Source organism: Drosophila elegans, unplaced genomic scaffold (genome assembly GCF_018152505.1).
Source record: "Drosophila elegans isolate 14027-0461.03 unplaced genomic scaffold, ASM1815250v1 contig_208, whole genome shotgun sequence".
Taxonomy (NCBI): Eukaryota; Metazoa; Arthropoda; class Insecta; order Diptera; family Drosophilidae; genus Drosophila; species Drosophila elegans.
This window is the reverse complement of record NW_024545578.1, coordinates 541,171-567,057: the sequence shown is the minus strand read 5'-3', so window position 1 is coordinate 567,057 and position 25,887 is coordinate 541,171. Positions and strand designations below refer to the sequence as shown.

Genomic DNA, 25,887 nt, shown 5'->3' with positions numbered 1-25,887 from the left:
ATATTTGATATTAAAATTGGTTGTATCTCACAATTGAAACTTTGAACAATAATAGTCTCACTTTATTTTAAAAATCCATAATATGAAAACCTTTGTTTTTAAAATTAAAAACTAAATACCAGTACAAAGCCATTTTATGGCACTAAAAATTTAAAAAAAAAAAGAAAACTGATTTAAACTTAAACTTTAATTTGCTCAGTGTAAGAGTTGCTGCTTTAAAAACAAATAAGACCTAGGGGCATAACTTAGTGTAACTGTGCTGGCAAGCACGTTGCTTTTGCCCTCTGGCTCTCCGTTTCTCGCATTTGCTCCCCTTTTTTCTCAGCTCTCAGCTGTCTCTGCCTTTCGGCTCGTCTCTCCACATCTCTCAGTTCATTTTCTGCGCGCGTTCCAAGCGGTTGTTCTCTGTTTCCCCCGTCTATAATTAATTTTTAACGTGCTTCCGCGAAATTGTGTGAAATAATCTAACGAGAATCTCGCATAATTCCTCCAAAAAATAGCTGTGATAAAAACATACATAACTAAGCTCTCTAAAGTTACTAAAGCCCATCAAAATTCCAACTGAGAAGTTGCCATTCATAAAAACCAAAATCGCGTACGTTTTCATCGCCTTTCGTATAAGAGTTCCTTTCGGTTATAAGAGTTTCGCAAAAATTACGGTAGTTTTCCCAACTAAAACTTATTTCAATGCAGTATTGCTTAAATCGAAGGGAAAATACCCATTCCCACAGTTTGGTGTTGTGTGTGATTGAAAAAACGGAATTGAAATGCTTTAAAACACAAATTGATTACGAAAATTGATTTCAAGTGGCGCAGCGAACGAAAGTGGGTCACTTGGGGGTTGAAGAGAGCTTTTCCCGCCGAGGGTTGCCAGGGAAAACTCCAAAAATTACAATGGGGAAAGTCAGCGTGGCCGTCCAAACGGATATATCCGAAATGCTTTCGGCCTCTTCTTCCACCAACACATCGCGGTCGTCATCGGAACAAGGTAAACACTTTTGGCCATCCAGCAAACAAACACACTTTCAGAAAGAGATATAGCCCGTTATGTGTACTAAGATGATGTGATGGTGGGGCAAACATAATTGGGAAACAGGTGTAAACGATGTAGATGTAGACACAGATCGCACAATAAGATAAGAGTGAAAACGAGCAGAGCAAATTCCGTCTCAGTCACAAAGGGAAAATAAGAAAAAAGAGTTTTGAAGGTAATGGTGAGGCTAAATAAGTAGGTGACTCAGCAGGCAATTAATGAAATGAGGGGAGATAATACAGATACAGTAGGTATTTAGAGAAATTTAGGCACAGTAATAGGTAAACAAAAAAAAACGTATAGATTTCAACAGGTAGAAAAGAAAGACATGCCATCTGAAAAAGAATATGTTTGTCTTATAACTACCAATATAATAAGTTAAGAGGGATTTTCAAAACGGCATGGTGTGGCTCAATAGTTAGGTGATTAAATTTAGTGCTTATATAGAATAATGTTAAAAGATAATACCAAATAATTGGTTAAGTGTTAAGATAACCTTGAATTAGACAGTTTTAAAATTCAGAATTATATGTTGGATGAATAATTTTTCATATGTTGTCCCCAATATTCGTTTAGGCAATTTGCTCTCAAAAGCTCTTGATACTATAAAACCAATTCACATGCAACAGTTGCCACATTAGGAAACTCCTGTCTTTGAGAGCTCGAAAAACAACCATGTTACAGATCATAAATCCGGCACTTGAGTGCTTGATGATCTGCTCCAACGGACAGATCCGCTAGCAATTGCGCTATTCTTGCCGCAATTCACATAAACCACAGAAACTCAAGTTGTTCTCTGGCAGATTCTTCCACTCGATTCTGCCAGACCCATTGACCGACTTTGATCCTCAAGCTGCCAAATCGGGTTGCAAGTGGCTACTGTCAGACACTTGGCTCGCTAATTAGGGTTAGCCGGTGCTTACTGTACCATCCGTGCATTTCATGCTCGGCTGCCCCTCGTCGACCCGCTAATTAACGGTAAATGCAGAACAGTGAACACTCCTATAGTCAACGTTTTATGGTGGCATTCGCCTTTGAAGTTTTCCAAGATTGTTTTCGTTTTGGAGCGAGGAGCGATGAAAGCCGGAACCGGTTGCCTCCATTACCTCATAACTTTTTTCTGTTTTTCTGCCGACGCTGCCCAAGTTCAAGTTCTCAATTGTCATTCGATATATCATTAATTATGGAGCGCATGGCCCATTTGTGGTTGACCTTCGCTTGATTAGAATTAGAAACGAGGTTTAGAGAAATCAATTTTGCAGCTAAAGTTGTTTTAGTTGCGGCAGTTAATTTAAGTGGTTCAATGCGTTTCTCTGGAGGGCATTAAACTGCAGTAAAGTAGTAACAAGCTATTGCCATTTGCATTTGCAATCCCATTTACATTTCTTTAGCGATTTCCGCTTGTAGATTTCCGGCCCGAATCGGTAGATTTATTACTTCATTCATGCAGAAACCCCGCACCATACATTTCCATTCACATTTTTCGCATCTCTATTATAATTTCTGTTTGGTTCTCTGCTGCTCTCTAATCAGCATTTAAAAATATCCAACGACGTGGTTCTTTCTATATATTTTGCTAATTGTTTGTCTCTGTTGCCTCATACACACACACACACACGTTTGTCCATAATTATTTTAGATTAATTTGGCAAATATTTTGAGCTTTGCCTTAGGTCAGGCAGTGACCATGCGTTTTAGCTTTTGGTATAATTTAGGCGGTAGCTTCTGTGGTTTCTGCTTACCTCACCTCAATGTTTGCTTTATCTTTAAAAATATGCTATTCCATTTAATTTGGATAAAACATTCTATCTATATTTGTTGAGGAAACTAAAACACGCCCTTTTCCAAGAATAGGGGTTCTTGTTTATAGCCCTTTGTCACGCCACTCCTTTGGCTGTATCCCTGCAAATCAAGGAAGGAATACTTAATTAAACTGAGGTAGACTTGGTTCGGATAGCTTTTGGTTTTAAGGAAGTGAGTGAGCCATTTGCCTTTTGCTACAAAACAGAGTATTTAAACAATAAGTCCTTTACAGCTTGTTTTTAGACATTATTTTTATTTGTTAAATGGTTAAATTAAATAATGGGTCAAGGAATAATAAGTAGAAACTAAAGAACTGTTTATTGATGTCCAAAAGTTAGTTAAAGTAGTCTGCTTATTATTGAATCTTACTTTGCTTTCTTTCTGTTAAAGTCATATATTTAAGTTTATATTATAATTGCTTTGGAAATGAGCTCAGATATGTATTGCTCATTTTTATTTAACTGCACTATTTATCGTCCGATTAGTTATCTGTCTCTCTCTGTGATGGCGACACCTCTAAGCACCTCCCACGTAAAATAATTATTCTCACTTTGTGGCCAGCAACTGCAGCCAACGTCAACGACCTTGGCCGAAACCCCTGCTCTCCCCTCTTTGCGGTTTTTACACTTTTCGTCTGCTATTTGCATTTCATCTATCGTGACGATATGCATTGCAAATAAAACAAAAAGCAGCAATCCGCCAAATTTGCATGTCAGTAAAGATGCTTAAAAATGATGAAGCGGTGAAAACATATTTCAGCGCCGAATTAATTAGTTGGGGTAGGCTTGTCTTAAAGCTTAATTATAATTATTCCTCACCGCTGAAATCTGAACGATTCATGCAGTTTGACTAGCGCAAAGAGAAAGTCTTTTGCGGGCCAATAATCTCCCTCCGCGGCTAAGTCCGCGTTAATGGCTAATCAATTTTATGTGCAATTATTTTGCACATTTTGCCGTTGTCGAGGAGTCATCTATCGAAGATTATTCAATATCTGCCGGAAAGCAGGTGGAGTCCGACCCCCAACTCCAGCTCCAATCAAAATCCGATACAAAGTAATCTGCGACAAGCGGCATCAACTCTAAACTCGAACTTGCACTTCCAACGAGTTTGATCTGCCCGACGACTGATTTCCAACCAGATTTTGTAACGCACACAAAACACAACACAACCAAAGTGCGTATGATTTAGCTGCACTGGGGAAAAAAAGTATTTTAATTCAAATCCAACGGGGAACAAAAATAGTAATCTTGGGAGATTATAGATTTTTTAAGCACAAATCACTACTTATATTTAATGGAAAACATTTATATTATAGCAAATGTTTTTTCCCGAAGTATATGTTTGCTAAAATCCCAGAGATTGTAAAAAAGCGGAAAAAATAACTTATTTTGAAGTCTTTTTTCTTTATTTAAAACTTTTTTTTTTAATACTGTTTTTTGCACAAAAAGAAAAGTAAAATACACTAAATAGCAAATTTTCATTTTTGTTTAAAGATTTTTAGGCAGTGTAGATATTAGTCAGTTACTCTGAGCGCTCACAACCCATCTGAAAACCCTCTGCGAAACTCACCTTTTCGCTCTGCTACTGCGATCGCTTTGGTTGCGCTCGACTTGCTCTTGTGGGTTGGACATTCCCCATCCTCCGCCCACTGGATGGTACCCAAGGGGATCCAAGTCGAGCTTCGAGCTCCGTTGCAGCTGCACTGAAGTTCAGTCAACCAGTTTCGGTTTGGCTGCCAACAAGTTCGGATCGGTTGGGTTGTTTTCCTTTACCGCGAGTGCGTTTTATCCTCCACTGCCTTTTATCACAGCTGGGATCGAAAAAAAAACAGGGAAAAAACACCGTTTTTGGCCATCCCCAAGGTGAAAGCAATTTGTGCAAAACTTACATTACGCATTGCGTTTCAATTACCCAACCGGGTGGCACGCACTTGCTGCAGATTGACTTTGACTTGAGTTTAGGAGATCACAAAGCAAGAAAGTTGCTGCAGCCTACAACAAAGCATAATTGCATAAGAGTTATTCTTCAGTTGGGGTGAGTCGATTGTTTATATCAAGCAATCTTTCGACAACGATTAGACTGGTTGATTCTCATTATTTCAACAAATGTATACATTTTATCTGAGCTTATTATTTTAGACTTGATTATTGTGATTATTTCAAGAATTAATAGATTACATTTTAGTTAAAGAAGTCTTGGCTGATTTATTTGCAGTGATCATAAATATTTATGGTTTTATTTGATTTCAATCAAAAAGTTATAAGTTTCACTACCAGTAATAGGTATCTCAAAGTCAACTAAAGGCTTCATATTTATTTTACATATTTATACTCGTTGCTAAGTGTTCTTTTGTTCGCTTTAGGGCTGGCACCGAACTTTTGGTTCTGGTTCTGGTCCGCCCAACGTTCGTTGCAGAATCAAACCCACAAATCAAGCATGCTACAAAGCGAGCGGATACATTAGCCGAAGGGGGAAACTACCAATGCAGTGCAAACCATTCAAGCCAAACAATTTCAATTAGGAAACTTTTGTGTCTCTAGCTCCCACAACCGCAAAGCGATTGCAAAGTTTTAACTACTGCGGCCACAGATGTTTTTCTTTTTATATTTGTTGATTTTGATTTTCCTTTTGCCAGCCCAGAGTTTCACTTTCGGATGCAATTTTGCAGCGCTTAGAGAAAGGTATTCATTACCAAGGGCTCTCGCACCGAAGCGGGAATGGAAGTGTACTCTAAATGGAAATGAGATTGCCAGCGCCCAATTAAATTGCCTTTCTCTCGTGCGCCATTTAACTCTTTTAACTCGATTCACCGCCCTTGTACCACCACATTACCTAACCTAGCCACATCCTCACGTTTCCCGCCTCTGATCTTTTTCCGCAGATCTGCTCGCCGCCTGGGAGGACCTGCTGGGCTGGAGCGAGAATGCCTCGGCTGCCCGCAAGTTGCAGCAGGAGATGAGCGTGCTCAAGAGCGCACTGCAGCGACTGGGGGACAAGCCCACTCCGGAACTCCTCGACACAGAGCCGGCCATTCAAATAGCCGTGGAAGCCCTCAAGGTTAGTATATGATTTAAAGGAACCTCTCAACGCATTACTAAACCACATAATCATCAACCTCTTTAGCTGGAACAGACGCAACTGGCCAGCTACAGGACCAACATGCTGCGCCTCAACGCCTCCGTCCACAGCTGGCTGACCAGACAGGAGCGGCGTCTGCAGAACGCCTTGGAGGAACAGGAGCAGCAGCAGGAGTCCGAACAACTTAAGCAGGAGAAGCCGTTGGAGGAGAAGGCTGCGCAGTCCAACGGAGCTGTGGCCATCACCGTCACCGACAGCAATGGCAATCAGGTGGAAGCCCTGGCCACTGGAGAAGCCTCCACCTCCACGGCTGCCTGGGATGTCCACTCGCTGATGTCCGCGGAGCAGGAGTTCCACAAGCATCTTAAGAACGAAGTGAGCGACATGTACAGCGCCTGGGATGAGGCAGATGCCAGGTAAGTTACCACACCCCCAGAATCTCCAACCGTATATCTCCTAACCCAGGCTTTTATGCCCCACAGAATCAACACGCAACTGGAGATGCTCACCAACTCGCTGATTGCCTGGCGACAGCTCGAGTCTGGCCTGAGTGAGTTCCACTTGGCCTTGGGCCAGGATAGGGGCACCCTGAAGGGTCTTGAAGGAGCGCTGGACAAGGGACAGGCTACGCCCGTTGAGCTGGCCCAAAATGTCAAGCTGGTGGCTAAGCTGCTCTCCGAAAAGGTTAATGTGAGCCAGGAGCAACTGCTGGCCGTACAGCAGCACCTCGACCCCAATCACATCTACCACATTGCCAAGTTTACGGCCTCGAATGGTTCGCTCTCGGACTCTGGCATTTCCGATGGCGGTGCCACTTCCGATGGTGGCCTCTCCGAGAGGGAGCGACGATTGGGTGTGCTGCGTCGCCTGGCCAAGCAGTTGGAGCTGGCCTTGGCGCCGGGGAGCGAGGCAATGCGTTCCATTGCCGCCCGCATGGAGAGTGCCGAGGCCGAGTTGAAGCACCTGCAGAACACCTGCAGGGACTTGATTGTGCGCACGGCAGCCAGCCACCAGCAGAAGCAGCAGCAACAGAGCCATCAAGTGCCACGCAAGGCCAATGGACAAGTGAAGAAGCAGGCTGGCAAGGCCAACGGTCAACCGCAGTCGCCTGGTAAACGCGGCAAGGGAGCGCGGAAAGCGCGCCAGACCAAGAACGCTGGCGAGGATCAGCATGAGGAGAAGCTCAGTCCGGAGCAGCAGAATATGGTGCTGAAGCATATTAAGACCCTCGCCAGTGGCGACGGTGGCGACGACCCCTCCGATGATCCCTCGCTGCTCTTCAACTTGGAAAGCTCCGAGGAAGATGCCGAAGAAGCGGATCCCGCACAGGCCAGCAAACGCGGTTGGGCGTGGCGCATAGCCAGGGCGGCAGTGCCCATGCAGGTGGCCTTGTTTACCATCTTTTGCGTCGCCTGTCTGATGCAGCCCAACTGCTGCGACAATCTGAACAACCTGTCCATGAGCTTTACGCCCCAGTTACGTTATATCCGCGGACCACCTCCGATCTGAGGACAGAAAGCCACTACTTAAGCAGGCCGCCAATCGTTGTAGGTTACCGTTACGTTATGTTAAGGCATTTAACAGCTGTAACTAGAGTTAACCAGCGCAACACCCCGCCACTTAAGCAGAGCCACTAAAAGCTCGCTTTTGGCGCGCGTATACCGCGCTCAAGGTTTTATAAGGAAACAGAGCGTTCTCCCCGCCTCCGAAATGTGCGACACGCAGAGGCCGCCCAATTTTATACGTCTAATTTAGGTAGCGAGCGCGAAAGAAACGCAATTTATACTAAGGATATATTTGTTATTTCGGTTAATTTCCTACGAGTTTAGGTTGCAGTTCGATGGAACATTGAGGATGTACTTAGGCGGTAATGCAATAATAAGGCAATGCCCATGCCACTTGAAAACTGCCGCATTATGGAGCTAATGGGAGGAGCCCACCCCCACAGACCTACCCAGTACATATTTATACAAACAGAATGATCAATTCAGTGGCGTTTCGTATACTTTTTTGTTTAAAAAACACTAAAGTGCCTACAAATGCGAACTGTGAACAAGGAACTATCAACAGATGACAAAGGATCCAATGGTGACTCCAAATGAGAGTATCAATCCAAGGCAACGAAGCAAACAGAAGCTAAAAGCCAACATCAGTAGAGGAGCTAGCAATGGAGCTGGCTACAGCAACGAATGAAAATCAGAGTTTATATTTTTATATGCAACGCAACTATACACAATCAGTGCGCGAAGACGAAGACTCTTCAGCCCCACACACATCATACGTTTTATGTCTATTATATTAATAGGATAAACCTTAAACTTATTTTGCAAGCTGAAAAATTCGAAAAAAAAGAAAAACTAGAAATTATCACTTAGGTTTGTGTTTGGAATTCCTAGACTTAGTTTATGATTTACTCACTCCTGGCAGATGATCATTGTAATCTACTTATAAGGTTTATATATTTTGTGCGTTTTCAAAACTTTCACTTGGCATTAAAAGAACAAAACAAAAAAAAACATCATTTGTACACAAAAACAATAAAGAAAAGGAATAAATAAAAAATCGTTCGTTCCTCATTTTTATCTGTAGCATACTTTTGGGCGGAAAACAACATTGTATTGCGTGCTTTTGGGGGGAGCTGCACCGTTTGAGGGCACTCTTTCAATTTTATATGTTGCCTACTTTTCGGCAGCAGTCAATTTGTTATTGCATGCTTTTGGGGGGAGGCTGCACAGTTTGAGAGACACTGGTCGTTGTTGTTGTAATTTGATGTTGTAATTTGTTGTTGTTGTAATTTGTTGTTGTTGTAATTTGTTGTTGTTGTAATTTGTTGTTGTTGTAATTTCTTGTTGTAGTAATTTCTTGTTGTTGTAATTTGTTGTTGTTGTAATTTGTTGTTGCTGTAATATGTTGTTGTAATTTGTTGTTGTTGCAATTACAACAACAACACCAAAACTACAACAACAAAACTACAACAACAACAAATTACAACAACGACTTAAATTACAAGTATCGTCTGCCCAAAAGTATACTACAAAAAATTATTTGCAACGCCTGATGCCCAAAAGTATGCTGTACGAAAACAGAATCTACCAGAAATAGTTTCAGCAGCGCAAAATATGCTACAAAAAATCATTGACAACGACTGCTTCCCAAAAGTACGCTGTACGAAAACAGAAGCTACAGCGCCAAAGTATGCTACAAAATTTAAATTATTTTAGCCCAAAATAAAACACTTTGACCTGCACCCCAAATTAACCAAATTTTAAATAATAAAACATTGTTAGAAAACTTTATTTTCTAAATATACACGTAACTTGGCATCTAAACTGCATCTACACTCTACACTGTTTCGATTTCCAAGTCCGCAAGCTAGTTTTCGAAGAATACTGCTCGAGTTCAACCTAGAATAAAACAAAGAAAAAAATGGTTATAAAAAGATAAGCGGAAAAGCTGTGCAAAAATCGACCCGAAATTACAAGCCAACACGTAAACGCTGATTCTTAATTAATTATGCCACAAAACCTTCAGAGCTGTTTTTTTTTTAAATCGGATTTATTAAAAAACAGTAATGGACAACTTTAAAGTGTTGGTTTTAGGTTATTTTTCTGGAAAAATGCAATTTTTGGAAAAATAGAGAATAATCACACATATCTTTAAAATTGTGCTTTTTAGGTATCGAATTTCTTTGAAAAAAGTTATGGATTAGAAGTGTTGGTTGTAGGGTTTTTTTATACAAAGCCATTTTTACATAAAAAAAAACAAAAATTTAAAATAAAAAAAAAAAAACAAAATTACAATCCACCGTTTAAACGCAAATTCTTTGAAAATTAAATCAAAAACCCTTATCAAAATCGTTGATTTTTACTTCAGTTTGCTTCGAATATATCATTTCCTTTTAATTTTTCGTTACACTAGTTCTAAAAAATGGTCTATCCTAGTCCAAAAAAAAACTAAAAAATAGAGTGACGACAAAAAATGCTCTAAAAATCAGTGGAAAGCGTAGACAAAAGAAAGGAGGGGCAGTGGACCATCTGTAGTCAACCGATGAGACCACAAGAAGTAACCATGGCTTTGGCGGACGAGAGCAACTTCGCCTTTGTAAAACAGGTGGCCCTGGACTGGCGGGAACTGGTGCGCGAGAAGCGTCAGAGCATGATTCTGTCGCCCATGCAGAGCATGCTGGCAGATGAGTCTCAACTGATGATGGCGGATTCGAAGTCCCGGACGCAGTCTATAATTCCGGCTGAACGGCGGGATTCCAGCTTTTACCGGCACCGCTTCTCGCAGCAGCCCAAGGAGCCCATGGAGATCGAGCACCGGCAGGGATCAATGGACGCGAGTCGCATTCGGGTCAATGAAGACGTCGAACTGTTCATCTACCTGCCGATCATAGTCACCGAATCCGTGCGGGCCTCCGTCTACGCCATGTCCCCTATGTCCCCCAGTGACCTCAGCATTTCCGCCACCCAACTGAAGGACCCAGTCAATGTGGTGAACCCAGAAACCAAGATGGAGCCCATTCTATCACCAGAGCCCAAGTCACCCTATAGTCAGTGAATTTCACGAGATTCTTTCCATACGACCCCAAAGAGTAGTCAACACTTTAGAGCAATAAATCACTCACAAAAAAAGTTTAAAACTAAATGTATTATACGGCACTCAACCCAATCAGTTAACAAATTTAATTACTTACCACAATTGTAAATTTTTACTTTGTCTGAAAGTCTTAAACCAAACTATCATACCTGTGTGCCTTCAAAGAGAAGTGATTTTAATTACTGTGAATTAACCTTTTTATTTAACACTGGAGATAATTATGATCGGGCGTTGAATCGAAAATGTGAATCGAGAGTCCACTCGGACTCCAAATAGATATTGCAATTTATTCTTATCGGTAATATTTTAAAATATTAGGTAAGATTACTAATTATCTGGGCAAGCATTTGCAAGGCTTTTTTCGAGTTTTTAAACCACTGCGATATTAATTAAATTTTATATTGCAATTTATTCTTATCGGTAATATTTTAAAATATTAGGTAAGATTACTAATTATCTGGGCAAGCATTTGCAAGGCTTTTTTCGAGTTTTTAAACCACTGCGATATTAATTAAATTTTATCCGTGATTTCTACTTGACTCAGTTCGATATCCTGTTTATCATCCATCGAACATCCTCAATCTGTGGGACGTCCGTTGACGTTGATGGATCCGAGCCAAGTGAAACACACTCCACAGTTGACCTGTACATGGAAAACCAGTAAGGCAAAAATAAAAACCCAAACCTGCACTTTTTTCAAAAAGTTACGCTTATATAAAGAGTTCAGCCAATGAAGACGGAGTCAAGTACATAGATCCAATTTCCCCTCTGTTTTAAGATGTGGTTTTCTCTGTCTTTCACACAGAAAACCTCATCTATTCATCCCTTTCAGACGTGAGTTAATTGTATTGCTATCCCTGTCTTCTGTAAAGTGTATAATCCTGGACACAAACCACTGTTAGGCATCCGAAAAGTTTGAGTTCAGAATCAAGAGTTTGAACGTAATAAAGAATATAAAAGGCACTCAATAAAAATTACAATTTAGGAGTAGGTAGTAAACAAAGCCTAGACGGAAGATATGGATATTTGCTTTTATTTAATATATCAATAATAAAAAAAGTCTAAGGAAAACGTTGTTTGCCACTCCAAACGAAAAGAAAGACAGTCAGCAGGATTTACTTTTAAGACACAAGATAATAAGATCAGTCTAGAAGAAATGGTTAATATTAATCTAAATAATTTTAAAAACTACATGTAATTAAACTAATATATAATTTTAATTAACTTACAAGCATACATATCTTTAATTAAAATATAATTTTAAATATAACTGAAACATTTCCTGAATGATAACTAAGAAAGATATTTTATATGTCGTCTAAGCAAACAAAGTAAAATGTGAAACATGTTACAAAATCATAATTGAGCCCCTTAGAACCTAATCTGGTTCCTCAATCTTTTCTTATTTAACCGCCACATCTTTTCCTACATATGAACTTCAACCGCCGCAAAATAATCAAAATCGAACCGTGTCAAGTGCGGGAACAATAAAAACATAATTTTGTTTACGCCCTGAGGGTTAATCCCTCAGATTGGATCGAAAGTCACCACCATCAGAACCAGAATGGGAAGCACCAGGACAGAGAGCTCAACAATTATAATAATATGCTTACTTACCAGCCAGCAAGACTAAAAGGGGCGTTGCCGGGTCCTCGACATCGCAGCACGCTCCTCGATTCGCGTGCCACAGCGGAAGCGACCTAAAAATTTAATTTGCATAAATTGTAAGTCTGTTGAAAATTAAGAGGCTGATGATGGTTGAATGGATTACAGCTAAGTGATGAAATAGTGCTGAGAGCCGGCCTTTAAAAGGAAATGTGACAATAAGTTGTAAGTTTTAGTTTTTACAAAAACATCGTCATAAAAATTGGTCAAAAAACTAATGCTTAATCAGGAGTATAGCAATAGCAATCAGCACTCCGGAAAAATTCGATTCAACCCGAAATCTTAAGCCTGTGAGAACGTTGTCGAAATAAGGAATGGAATTAATATGCACTTGTTTTTATCCTTTTTTAATATATATGTTATAGGTCGACATCCAGAGGTTTTCAAAGTCTTCACTTAGCTATCCTCATCATTTAAGATTGCTTTTGATTTGGATTATGGAAATGAGTTGGCTTGGCTGATTGGAGATTGTCAATAAGCTACGCAGGCGGGTCAACATACTCGCCTCAACCCTTAAGCTGTTCATTAAACTTTGCGATTAAACTGACCACAGCACGAGGGGAGGAAAGGAGAAAGTTAAAGCCCTCACACATGTATGTGTGTATAGCTACCCATTCCTCCCCCTCTGGACCTTCAGCAGTTTAGTGAAGTGAAGTGCGTAAAGCGAACGACGCTGACTGCTGACAGACTCATTAAATGCCGCATTCAGTTGTTCCTCAACTCATACCCCCTGCCATTTTCGTCCTGGCCACAGGCCAAAGTCAACACATCAAATTGAATGCCCCCCAGACCCCGCAGTCCACCCAGTTGGGCTAATTTTCCAAGCTCAACCTTTAAATTCGCATTTTCCTAAAGGAATAAAGAGAAAAAAAACCCGCACGAGAAATTTAGTCTGCAGAAACCACATAAATAATACTAGGAAAATTGTAGAAAATTGCCGTAACAATTTATGTTGACATTATCTCGAGAGACAGTTTTCTATCTGGCTCTGCCTGCTCTTTTTTTCCTTTTCTGGATGATTAATTACCGCAAAAGAAAAATATATTTGAATATGAAAAACGATCCCTGCGATAAACGGGGGCGGAAAACTTATCCTTATTGCTCCCCAGTCGCCGATAAACAGGAGAGGACTTTTAATGAACTGGGTATTTCATCATCTTCTTGAAGGAAATAAGATTTTTAAAAATAACTTCGAGTAAGGATTCGTATTCGCATTAAAAACTTTTCTTTTGATACCTTGAAAACATACTTTAAAAATTAACTAATTTAAAACTCAAATTTTTAAGAAAATTCTTTATATATTTTGACCTCTTCATGGACAATTTTCTTTTCATTTAAGAAGAAAATTTCCTTTCGTTTATTTTATTTTCAAGACATTTTTAAATGGCAAAAACCCTTAGATGTGTTTTTCTCCACTGGAGGATTTACCTTCCTCAGGGCTGCCAATAAAATTCGATTTCTTTTCTGCATCCTGACCCGAAGGAGAGACCAAGAAAAAGGTCGAGCCATTAAATGTAACTGCGCTGTCATTTGCATAATTTTCTATTCATTACATAATTCTGTCAATTTCCAATACATTATAATTTGTTAGAGAACACAGGGGGAACACCGGGAGAATATGCAAAACAGCAGCCGAAGAAAAAATGGAACAAATTATATAGAGGGTATTTCATGCCGCTCCCTCTCTTTGTTGTCGTTTCTCTTATTTGTAATTTGTTTTCGGCTTAAAAAGATTATTTTATGGTGAAAACAACCCGAGGCCAAGTTGTTCAATTTTTTATGCGCAATATGCTGGAATCGAAAGGACGAAAACAGGTCACCAGTTGGGGTGGAGAAATTAACACATTTGGCATAAGAGATTCCCGAGATACGGTGAAAAGGTGGCCAAGGATCCGGAACAGCCAGGGAGCAACCTCGGCGCGGATAAAAAGAAACCGCAATCTTATCTAATCCTTAACCGGAACCAACACGAAAATCACGTAGCCATTATAAATGCAAATCAAGTGTCAATATTGCACATTTGAATATTTTCGCCACAAGGATTTTCATTTGCAAGGCGAATGCGAATTTCTCCGAGATTTCTTTTTACTTCGTTTTGCAAATCAGCAAAGCAAACATCTGATACAAAAAGTGGCAGGCCCAGTGCGAAATCAATTGGAATCCCAAATGTCAACTGAGTGAATTCATCGGGAGTTTCCAGGACATTTGCCAGACATCTGGCCAGGCATACTGATGAGGAGCACAATGATGGGTTGCCACATGAAGAGCTATTATTTTGTATTGTTAGGTTTGCAAACAGCTTATTAGTCTCTGAAAAAAAAAATAATTTTAAACAGTTTTGTTTTTGAAAAGTAGTTAGCATTAATATGGTTTATCATGGTTGTCTTCTATGTCTTGTCTTTGTCTATATATCTTGTATATCATTTTTTTTTTTTAAATATTGCAGTATCTTTGAAAGTTTCCACATCTTTGTAGTACTTTTTTAAAACTCGTTCCTAGGCTGCCAGAGGGAATAGCCTCCCCGTCTTTCCTGAAAGTGCGAGCATGGATATCTTACGTGCCAAGTGGCTGACAACTTTTGCTGCCTGATGGGGATCCTCTTTCCACCCACTTAAGCCCCCTTAAAAACCTGCCGGCCTGCTAATTAGCATTTTAAGCTGCGGCAAACTTCCAACTATCCAAAGTTTTCTCCGCAGGCAGGTCGAAAGCCCAGGGGCCAGGAGTCACGGATACTCGTCCCTCTTTCATCTTATCTACAGTTCCTGATTTTGCCCTCCGCCTGCTTTAGCAAACTTAAGTAAGTTGTCATGATGATTCGACTTCGGCGCAGAGGCGCCCTGCCTCGAGAAATTATAAATATTTGATACTCGTAACATGAGCTTCAATATTTCCCAACCTCGAATCTCCCCCCACCCGAAATTTACATTCGTGACTCAAAACAATGCCGAAAAAAGGTAGGCAAAAAATAATGCACGCGAGTCACGCGAATTAAGCAAAAATAAAAAGAAAATATATGTGCCTGAGATATTTAAAAAAAGGTTTTCCCCAGCAGCTCATAATGCTGTCAAATTTCTGGTGGTGTCCGATGGGTTTTATTGGGGAGCCTACATTAGCTGACAACTCTCTTTTCCTGCGGGGGGTGAGTTATAACGAGTATTATTTTGTTTTCTCTGACTCAAAGTGGCGGTGCTGGCGTGCGAGCATCTTGGCCTAATGGAAGACAAACATTTTATGGCCAACTGACCTTTTGTCTCCTTCCCCTCCGATTACGTATTCGTATTCTCATTCATTCAATTACATTTTTGCGCACACTCAGCACTAAAGGGACCGCTCATAAAGCGTCAAAATTTCGGCCAAATGAGCAGGCTCTGTCATCGGAGGGAAATCCTCCCACTTTGTTGTCCTTCATTAGAAACTGCTCCCCGGGGCATTCGATTCGTCTAGGGCCACACACATGAGTCCGAGGAAAAGCCAGGACCTGCCGTGTCAACGCCATCAAAGTGTTCGGCCTCTATTAAAACTGACAGCTGAACGACCTCCCCACCCACTACCCTCTACCCACTTCTCACCACCCTCCACCTCATCGCCAGCTGAACCGCAGCGTAAACATTGCGGCTGCCTCAATGGACCTTGGACCTCGGCGTTGACACCGCGACTCCAGTTCCAGTCCTGCCCCGTGTCCTTTTCGCCTGCTGACCATTGCATTTCCCCCGAGGCCTGGACAAACACTTTGCCACACTTCCTTGCTTTTTTCTTTGGCTCCCCACATTTCTCAGTCAAGAAAGAATCTCATTGAACAGTTCTACTTGATTGTATGGCAATACTTAAAGAATTCAGCCAAAGTCCTGAAATAAATTTAAAACTTTCAAGACACCAAAACGTAACCTTTTTTTGGACTCACAGTGATTAGCTCGTCAGCTGTGCAAAACAAACCTCTCTTGGTTGTGGAAAAAAATAATCTTTCCAAAAGGGCACAAAAATAATTAAAGTATTTATGCTTTTGTTGCTGTTCGTTCAATTTTGGCCAAGTTTTTAATTCTAAAAAATAGATTTTAATCATAAAAAACGTAAAATTAAGAAATAGGTTTTTGCTTTAAACTTTTAGTTTAGAAATATCAATATTTTTGACCATAGTTCTGAGTCAAATTTTTCTCTTAAAAACATTTCGGCTAACATTGCAGTAATAAGGAAACTGTCAAATTATTTTCATCACGTATTCGCCATCTCGGCCAAGAGTAAACTAATTCATTTTATCTTTCTGCAAACCTACCAAAAATAAGAGGTACATACATTACCAATTTCTTTCAAAGTTGCATGAAAGTCTCTAACTCTCCAACTCTTTCATCCCTGCTTCCAGTTCCATTCGTCACGCCCGAATTGCAGTTAGTAAGTGAACAAAAAATGAGAACCAGAAATTTTTATGATATTTTTATGCAAATGTAACCCCTGTTTCCTTCTTCCTTTTTTTAGAGGATTCCCCTTTATTACAAGATTTTTAGGGCTGCCTCACAGGTGTTTGATTAAGTTTCACTGGACTGAGAAGGGTTTGATCTATTTTGTTTTAGATAAAAAAAAACTAAAATTTGTCAATAATGTAATAAAAACAAATATGCTTTTCAAAGTCTTCGTTAGATTAACTCTAATTAATACAAATGTTTGGAATGGTTTATGTTTACAAAACCCTTCTGCAGTTAACCTTATTGCGAGTAATAAAATTAGTTCCATTTTTGATTAAACAGCAATAAACTCATTATGGCATCGCATTTTATTTTACACATGGGATTGTTCTGATTAAGTCGTTTGGTTGGGGATAAGGAACCACAAAATCTGGCGTGAAAACATTTACCCACTCTTGAGGTCTGCCACATGTGTAATTATCTTTTGGCATAACATTCCTTCCTCAGGCTTTTAAATAATTAGGGAAATTTAATTTTAAATGGGAATAGTTTTCATTATAATATATATTTTTAAAAACCACACAATTTAAGATTCCTTATCCAAAACAAAAAAGGCTTTTCAGTCCAGTCCCCCAGGAAATCTCCCACCTCACCTAATGCCTTGCAAATTGACACTTGCTCAGCTCCCAACTCCCCAAATCCTTCGCCACGCCCTTCAGACCCTGGAAGGACAATTCAAGTCCATCAGAAAAGTGATGAATGTGCAAGTTCCTGGACGCGCGTCCTGGCGTCCAGTGTCCTGATCTGTGTGCCGAGCTGAGATGGCATCCGGCGCTAAATTGGATTGCATATCATTACTTTGCACTTGTCTGGCAACAAATTTTCGCACTTTCCCTTAGCCGGGCAAAAAGCGGGAAAAAAGTTAAGGAAAAGGATAATTTATGCGTCTTGTAGGAAGTCTCTTTGATGGACATTCCTTTCAACTGCTCAGAGGATGGGAGTCTGAGAGTCCTGTATTCCGTTGCCCTCCCTTCGCAAAAAGACACAATGGCTGGACAAATCCAATAAAACAACTGCAAAGCTGCCCTTCATGTGTGTAAGATAATATTTGTGCTTTGCGAACAATAAAAATCAGCATGTGAAAGCAATATATCGCCTAACAATGATTAATGTAATTTTTTTTATCTAGAAGAAAAACATTTAATCAAATTCAGACATAACTTAAAAGAAAACAAAAGTTCAAGTTTCAGAACTAGAAAAATTGTAACAATGTTGTGTTTTTGTACACAATTGTTCTATATAACTAAATTTTAATTCATTTTTTTAGCATGTGACATCTCAGTTAACTTTTTGACACTCCAAATTGGCCGTGTCAAAAGGTTTTCATAGCCCTCAACTTATGCATAACCAGTTGACAGCTGAACAAGATATTTCTGTCACGAGGGGACTCGGCACATTTTCCTCCCCACACATTCAAAATTTCATATTTGAATTCGGCTGAGAAATGGGTGTAAATCAAGCTTTAGTTTTGGGAGCCTTGAGCCCTTGCCTGTCGGCTTATAAGCCCTCCAACTTCTGCACCCTGACTTCCGCACCAAACTCCCCTCATTACGCAATTCCCCCACACGTCCACATAACTTCTGGCTTAATTCGAAATTAAATTTATCATCAATGCAATTAGTGGCCATAAATTAAGGATTCCCATTCGGCAGCGAATCCATCTCCCAGTGAATTTCCCTCCGTGGTCACAAGTGTGAATTATGGCCGCAATGCCGCATAGCATAACCTTTTCTGCATATCCTGCTTTATCCTCGTGTGTGTGTCCTGCGGTCAAATTAAATTAAACTGTCCTTTTTCATTTCGATACAGTTTCGAATTCTCCAGAGAGCGAGGAGTGCCGCATCCTCGTCAGCTCCATTAAGCCAATAAAGCATTCGTTTCATTGGATTACGTATGCTGATGTCGGGGAGCAAAGTGGGGAGTATCTATGGGCAAGGAGGTTGGGGATCCGGTTACACACACATGGTTGTGAACAGGACATGGTCAGTGGGGAGTCGGTGGGCCAGAGCCTTTATTTTTGGCTCAAATTGTGCTCTGATGAATTGGCCACACAAGCTCAAAGAAGAGAACAATTCACACAACGTGCAGAAAGAAATAAATAAAAACTAATTAATTAAAAAAGATAATTTGTGTACATTGCCTTTTTTTTGGTAAAAAAAATTATGTTTAAATATATATATAAATAGTTGGCATCTGGACTCAAATACGAATCAAACCATCCCCTGAAACTGGTAAGGGTAATTGCTCATCTCCAGAATTTGCCCGATTTCGTACCCACTCTACTCCACTTTTACTGGTCAAGTTCAGTTGATTAAATGCCCAAGATAATCATTTAATCCTCGAGAGCGAATCGCAGGCGTCGAGATGAACTTGTGTTCATGTATTATTCATCATTTGGCTTTCATTACTTTCTTCGCTTTAATTTCTTTGACCCCACACCACGGCCAAAATCTGGATTTAATAAGAGAAATGCAGCGAACCTAATGAACATCCTGTTTGTCCTGTTTGTGTTTCCTCTTTTTTCCCTTTGGCTTCCTTTCACTCTGGCCTCTAGCCAAGCAGAAGAGATTTTCCCCGGTTTTCCCCATCCATTTAGCCATTTTTCCTTCACTCTCTGTTGCTGATTGTGATGGATAAACTATTGGGGAAAATTGCCTCGGAAGATGCCAAAATTTGGTTCGATTGAATGCGTTTCAATCGAAATTCACTTTCCTTGCTTTTGGCATTGATGTTTTCGAATCGCTAACTCTGGCCACGCCTCTAACGCAACGCAACAAAAAAGACAGTTGTCAAATACAGTTGGTTTTTTGAATTTAAGCCAAAAAAATCCTTAAATTGTTTAACAAAATCGCTCTTGTAAGAAGAGCAGATTTAACTTTTGGGTCAGACAACTGGCGACATTTTTATAGAGTCTTTCATCACTCCCCTTATTCTTAATACCCAGCTTTAGGGCACTTCACCCCTTTGTAATTTTTGCATTACATAATAAACCATGCTTTGTCATACAAATGACTTCATTAATAGCTCCACAACTTACATTGTGCGAAAAATTTCTTAATAAAAGCGCCAAAATGTCTACAGTCTTGAGTTGGAAAATAAAAATGTAGTATCTTGACATCATCACCATGGTTCTAAGAACTCTTAAGAGACCAGTTGTAATAGCAGCTAAAAAAAAGAAAGAATTCACCTGCTGACACAAACAAAAAACTGGCAAAAGTCAAATCCTATTCAATACAAATCGTTATCGAATTCCTTAAATTATTAACCAACTTTCTGGGGAACAGCTGAAAATATTTAGGGGCTTGGGGAATTGGGTAGGACGCATTGACAGATTTTTGCAAAGAATCCTCAGACACGTTCCGTTTGAATTTGAATGGTAATAATCGATCCCAGAGGCATTCTCCTCCCGGTTAGCCATTTCCAACCCCAACTTTAATCTTAGTTTAAAGCTGGTGTTATCTGCGATTTGTTTACCTTTCGCTCTCATCTCTGACTCTTCGTTTTCTGGGGGGATTAAAAAGAAATCCACTCGAAATTGAATACGATTAAATTCGAAATTGACCTCTGGCTGACCATATGCAAATGCCAAATAATCCCACATCCAACCTTCACCATCCTCCCCTCATTTAATCGAGCTGTGAAAGTCAGGAAGACAGGCCCGTTTTCCAATTGTCCTTTTCCCTGTTGCGACAGCATTTTAAAATCGAATTTTCAGCCGCAACAAAAAAAGGGTGCGTTTTATTGTCAAGGGTTGCTCTCATCGCATAGGGGTTCTATGGCCATAGGGGTAGTGGATGGTGGATGGGTTGCCTGCTCTCAAAACATAATTACGTGCATGTAAACAATAATTTAATTTCGCACTAATGCAGCAAATTTGTGGGCTGATTGTGGGCTTTGCTAACGAACTTCCTTGCCGTGGAAGGGGTTACTCAAAATTCAGAATCAAGAGGGTGCGAATTTAGCCTTAACACTTTCAGTTATTATTTTTTGACTTAGGATTTGAAAAGAATAGAATATTTCATATATTTTGGATACTTTTGACCCTACAATCACCCCCCAAAAAACCCTTCTTATAACTTAACTTTTTTGTCTGACAAATTTTGATTTTTTGTATAAAAGATTTATGAGTGAGACCCATGAAGCCCTTTTTTGGTTGGCATTTATGCCACATCCAATAAATCTTCTTTGGACGTTGTAGCACATAAAAAGCTTAGTAAAAAAATGGTAGTGCTTTATTAACTTTTGCAAAACTATTAAAGCATATATGTAGCTTTCTTTCAACTGCCAAATAAATTTTGTAATCTTCTTAAGATTTTCATTTGGTTTATTCAGTAATTAACATATCGCATAGAGTCCTTTCTCTTTCCGAGTTGGTGGCGAAACGGAAATCCCATTGAGTTTCAGCTTCGATGGGCAAACATTGTTCCGACACTTAAATTTGCATAATCAAAATCAAAAACATCATTTCCATTCCTCCCCCGCTGACTGTCAATATGCCACTTGGAAGCCGCAGTCGGGCTTTTAAAATTATGCAAATTCAATTTTGAGACACTTTTCCCAACGCCCCCGCCCTTAACTGCTGTCCTGAATTTCCTGCCTGCACTCGAAAGTTGAGACATAAATTCGAGTAACTGTATTAATATAATTGGCCAGGGGCGGTTGCGTTGGCTCTTAAAATTAGATTTAGATGTGCCCGCCCGCCTCGACTTTCCCTTTCGATTTGATTACCTTTTGTTGTCTTAGCAAAGTGGAGCAAGATCCTGGTCCGGGGATTTGTAAGGTTTAAAGCTCCATTTACCCTGCAGTGGCCATAATTTAAAATCTCTATCTTCTTGGCCATAATTCGTTGCATCGCTGGCCATGAATCATGTTTAGTTTTGGACCTGAAAATCGTTTTATTATTCAGACCCAATTGCGCTCCGACTATAAATAATTAATTTAGATGGTTTCCCGGGGAGGTTCGCTGCTCGGTGGGTGCAAGTCCTTTATTTATGGTTTGGTTCCACAGGGTCCGGCTTAACTGTTGCTTCCTAGCCAGAGATTTGTGGTCTGCCAGTGAGTTAGGGCCATTTAGATGTGAGATTACCTTTTATGGCTTTTGGTTGTAAAGGCGGAAGTGAACTTGTGGAGTTTTTATGAAAAACAAGTAAAGTTGGAACATGAACTACTGTTTGTTTTAAATGGCCTAGAGCATGCTTCACGTTATTTATTTCCTTTACAATTGTTATAAATTTAGCGAGTTTTCTCCAAGCATTGAATTTACAGATTTTCTGGAATGAAAGATTTAAGGATTTCTTTTGTTTTCTTATTAAGGAAAGCTTAACTTTCCTGTGCAATATATTCTTCTAGGCTCAAATCATTTGACATTCAAATAATCAGATTGACATTGATCCTTTCTAAATCGATTTCCTGGATACCACTTATTTTCCCCATTTTTTTGCTCCTGACTGAACTTTGAATGGCATACAATGCCATTTCTTCACACCTTGTGTGGGGAATTTTGGGATTCCTCCAGTGTCCTGCGAAGCTGCTCACACGAGGATAATGCGTTTATGGCAGCTGCAGCCGTTAACTGTCCATAAAAGTGCACATTATTGTAATGTTGCATTGTCCTGGAATGGCTGTTTGAGCCTGGCTAACGGCAGGACATCTTCAGGACGTCTTAGAGGTCTGTGATAATCTTGGCAGTTTGCCCGGCAGGACATCGCTCCCGGCTTCGCAGTGTAAGGAGTGTAAATGTTTTAGTGGATTATCGCTTGGCACGATTTTTATCATCGAATGGCATTCGATCGGAATGTCCTTTGGCAGAGGAACTCCACCTTGCATTGGTGAAATGGTTTGGTTTGGCCAAGTGAATTGTACTTTGACCCCGGGACATTAGTTGGAAAGTCAGAGAGCATCCATTAGAGTAAAGCCCAAAACCGTTTCAAATCTCGTTAGGCTTCGTCCTCCCCTCGCCCTTTTTAAGGACATTCCTCCTCCGTTCGAGGGTGGAAAGTGGAGTTCATATAGAGACCCCGCAAATGTCAGCAATAAAAAGATAATCATGATTTACAGCCAACTTCAATATGTGGCCCGGAATTCTCGAAGACATTCCGCAAAATTTTATGGGGGGCAGCAGTCATCCAGGATCTGTGAGTTGGGGAGCTGTCAAAAGTCCTTGTTCAACTGTCATTCGGCATTTTATTAGCATATTAATTATAGGCAGCAGGGCGCAGCTTCCTCCTCCGCAATTAAATACTCCTGGAACCATTTAAACTTTGACACCTGAAACTCTCCTTGGAATTCGCGCAAACTTTTATTGGCTCGAGCTGGGAAATCTCATTAATCTTCCGTCGCTGCAGAGGTGTAAAACGTAAACAAATCTCTTTTTTATGGTAATTGAACTTTTTTATTGTTTTCCCTTGTCTTCCTCGTTTTTCTGCAACTCCATTTTGATTTGGATCCGTTTCGTTTGGATTTCTTATCGATTTCATTTAATTAGTCCGACACTTTGCATACAAGTCAAACGACAGATTCCAACTTTTGGTGTATAATCCCCCTAAAATTCAAAGAAGGCGGTGGCTTGGGGGACTTCCGATTCCCAGACGGGCGGTAAACTAATTTGTATAAGCTAATTGAGAGATTTGCGCTGGTCAGCCAGCCCCGAACAGACTATTTTATGACGTGTTTTCTCATTAGCAATAAAAACTAAATGAAAATGGCCTGATTAGCCCCTGAATCGCACTGCAATTGTGTCTTATGTGGAGGGAGAGGGGAGTCCCCGGGGAATGCGGAATTAAGAGGGGTTTGGGTGGAACTAATTGCCTAGTTTCTGCGATTGGGGGAGTGGCCGACAAGATGCCTCGATTCGTATTCATAGACAGATTCCAAACTTATTCATTTATGTGTCATAACCTTTATGAAGCTTACAAAGTATAAATATTGAATAATACAAATAATTATAATAAAGTTGACCAAATACCAATTAACCAAATTTAAGAGATTTGAATATATACTGATTACTTATTGTACGCTTGAGCGTACAAATTTGTTTTAAGAATATTTAAAAACACATTTACTATAATTTGTTTACTTAAATGCATATTTCAAGCTTATTCAAGCTTAAGGTAAATTTTAAATTCTAAGGAAGTTCGTTCAATCCTTTAACTTTCAGTACTTTCCTCAGTCCATTTGCCAACCTTTCGCTATCTGCATTTATGGACTAATAGATAATGGCAGCCAAGTTCTGAAATTATTTCCATTTGCAGCCAGGACATCGCTCCTTTGCGGAGGACTCATTACGACGCCGTCGTTATCTGTCCCATATGAGAATCCCAGCGAAAGAGGGGGCATGCCGAATGGCTTAATTGTAATTGGGCTGCAACATTTTGTTAAAATATGACATATTTTATGGTTCACAGAGCGGGCGGCTTGTGGGTTGTTTCTCAGGGCTTTTATCTAGCTCTCGCATGTGTAATTTGCATTTCGGAACTCTGCATGTGCGCCAAATGAATTCGAATAAGTCCCATTTGTACTTTATTAGGGTTAAGTTTGGTTATTATCGCAGATAATGAGGACAGGGTGTGGGACAAGAACATGGAATCCTTGGATGGAGCTCAGGTATAAGGAGAACTTTGCTTTGGTAATGAAGAGTACACCGGGAGAATAACGTAATGCGTGTCCAGATTACTTTTAAAAATGAGTGAAGTAATTAGTAAAACATAACGAAAAGACTGTTCTATACTGTTCTATATAAAAGAACAAATCGTTTGTAAATAATTTCTTATTTTTTAAACATTAAGAATTTGTCATAGACCCTTCTTTTTAAGTGTAAATAAGTTCTGCCTGAGGTTTCTCTCCTACCGGTTTTTGCCTGCTTTTCTCAAATTGCAAAATATGCGTGGAATTTCTTGTACTCGTGGTAGCCGAAAAAGCTTTCGAAAAAACTGAAATATATTTTGGTCTCTTTGGGGTTTTTGCCGCCCGCAGATGTCTGGACCTTGAAGCAGATTTCTGACTCAAGGTGGAGTATCCAAGATGAGCAGTGCACGTTATGGAGAACTCTTTGAGAGGGGCAGATGGATATCGAGCCGAAAAGTCTTTCGATAAATTAAATCAAATTTTTCAGATTTTTGTGCATGTTCAACGCGTGCAGGGAGTGAGGACAACAAATATAATTGGCCGAAGAAAATAAGTCAAAGCGCAGGAAAAAGCTCCCTTGGTTGTTTTTTTTTTATGGCTTCCTTGACAAATTCAATAAGAAATGCCACAAAATGTCATAAGTAAATTATTCACAATAGATTCCCAATTGATTGACACCCACACGCGTCGCCTTCATTTGATTCGCTTCGAATCGGGACAAAAATCGACCAAATTATATAGAGACGGAAATTGCCGTGAGCCAAACACGTGTCAGAAGTATGGGAGATTTTGTAGGAAATATATATGTCCTCCAGCTCTTGGATTAGTACGATATTCCGGGCGAATGTATTTTAATAACTTAACTAAGTGTCCTCGACATTAAGTTGACGAATCTTATCCCCAAGGAGTGAAGTAGCAAGATTCTCCCCAGACATGCAAATCAAAGAATTTATCACTCAGCCGAAAGAGGAAGGGGTATTTCTCAACTGCTTCTGGTTTTAGTTCATCTCCATCGTCGATGCGGCCAAGTGAAAGACTATGAATAATAAAAAGGGTTAAATTAGCATTTTCACATTTATTTGAGCGATGACATGGCGCGATACAACGGCTCTTCGTCTTAGGCTTTATCTCGCGGGTTTGGGTTTGGGGTTGCTTATGGTTAAGGCTGGATTGGGATTGGGCATTATCCCTGGAGTCGGGGTTTATTAGCGAACGCGTGCAGTGGCAATCATGAGGCGTGTTAGCAATGGGAAAGGGGTGGACCTTCGACTATAGTAATTTCCGATGACATACAGGAAAAGAGTTGCCCCTTCGGAATAATCACTAATGATGGGCCATATCCAAGGACATTTTGTAACTGAAAGGAAAGACGTTTAGACGTGGTGCCAAGAGATTAAAGCATATCCTGAGAAAGGATTCACGCTGAATGTCCAATAGAGATGACAAGGGGGATAAGAGATGCACCGAATGATTACCAAGAGTGATGAAACTACTAAGGAAATCTCGTTTATAAATGGAGAAAATAATCCAAGCTCACTTTAATACTATATTTACTACTTTTTGCAGTGACAAGAGAATGTAACTTTATACTTAGTTTCTTTTTGCATGATAATTAAAATAAGATAATAA

General features: G+C 40.0%; 2 protein-coding genes across 7 annotated transcripts in view; both read left to right on the top strand.

Annotated features, from left to right (window-relative positions):
* The window catches only part of LOC108145793, a 126,636-nt gene extending 118,206 nt beyond the window's left edge, over positions 1-8,430 (top strand). For 5 of the 6 annotated variants that reach the window (XM_017271364.2, XM_017271363.2, XM_017271366.2 and 2 more), the window contains 3 exons: positions 5,718-5,893; positions 5,960-6,330; positions 6,397-8,430. In XM_017271364.2, coding sequence (XP_017126853.1) covers positions 5,718-5,893; positions 5,960-6,330; positions 6,397-7,423 — 1,574 coding nt within the window. In that variant the 3' untranslated portion in view covers positions 7,424-8,430. Of the gene's footprint in view, positions 1-761; positions 989-5,717; positions 5,894-5,959; positions 6,331-6,396 lie in introns of those variants that run through there. The other variant, XM_017271368.2, reaches the window with a different exon arrangement.
* Positions 8,431-9,924: 1,494 nt separating this feature from the next.
* Positions 9,925-10,677, top strand: LOC108146023. Its single transcript, XM_017271802.2, has one exon. The coding sequence runs from the start codon at positions 9,962-9,964 to the stop codon at positions 10,472-10,474; it is 513 nt and encodes a 170-aa protein (XP_017127291.1). The 5' UTR covers positions 9,925-9,961; the 3' UTR covers positions 10,475-10,677.
* The last annotated feature ends 15,210 nt before the right edge of the window (positions 10,678-25,887 follow it).

What these genes read in the sequence shown, in the direction of transcription:
- LOC108146023 (XM_017271802.2), top strand. Translation starts at nt 9,962, where the DNA reads ATGAGACCACAAGAAGTAACCATGGCTTTGGCGGACGAGAGCAACTTC.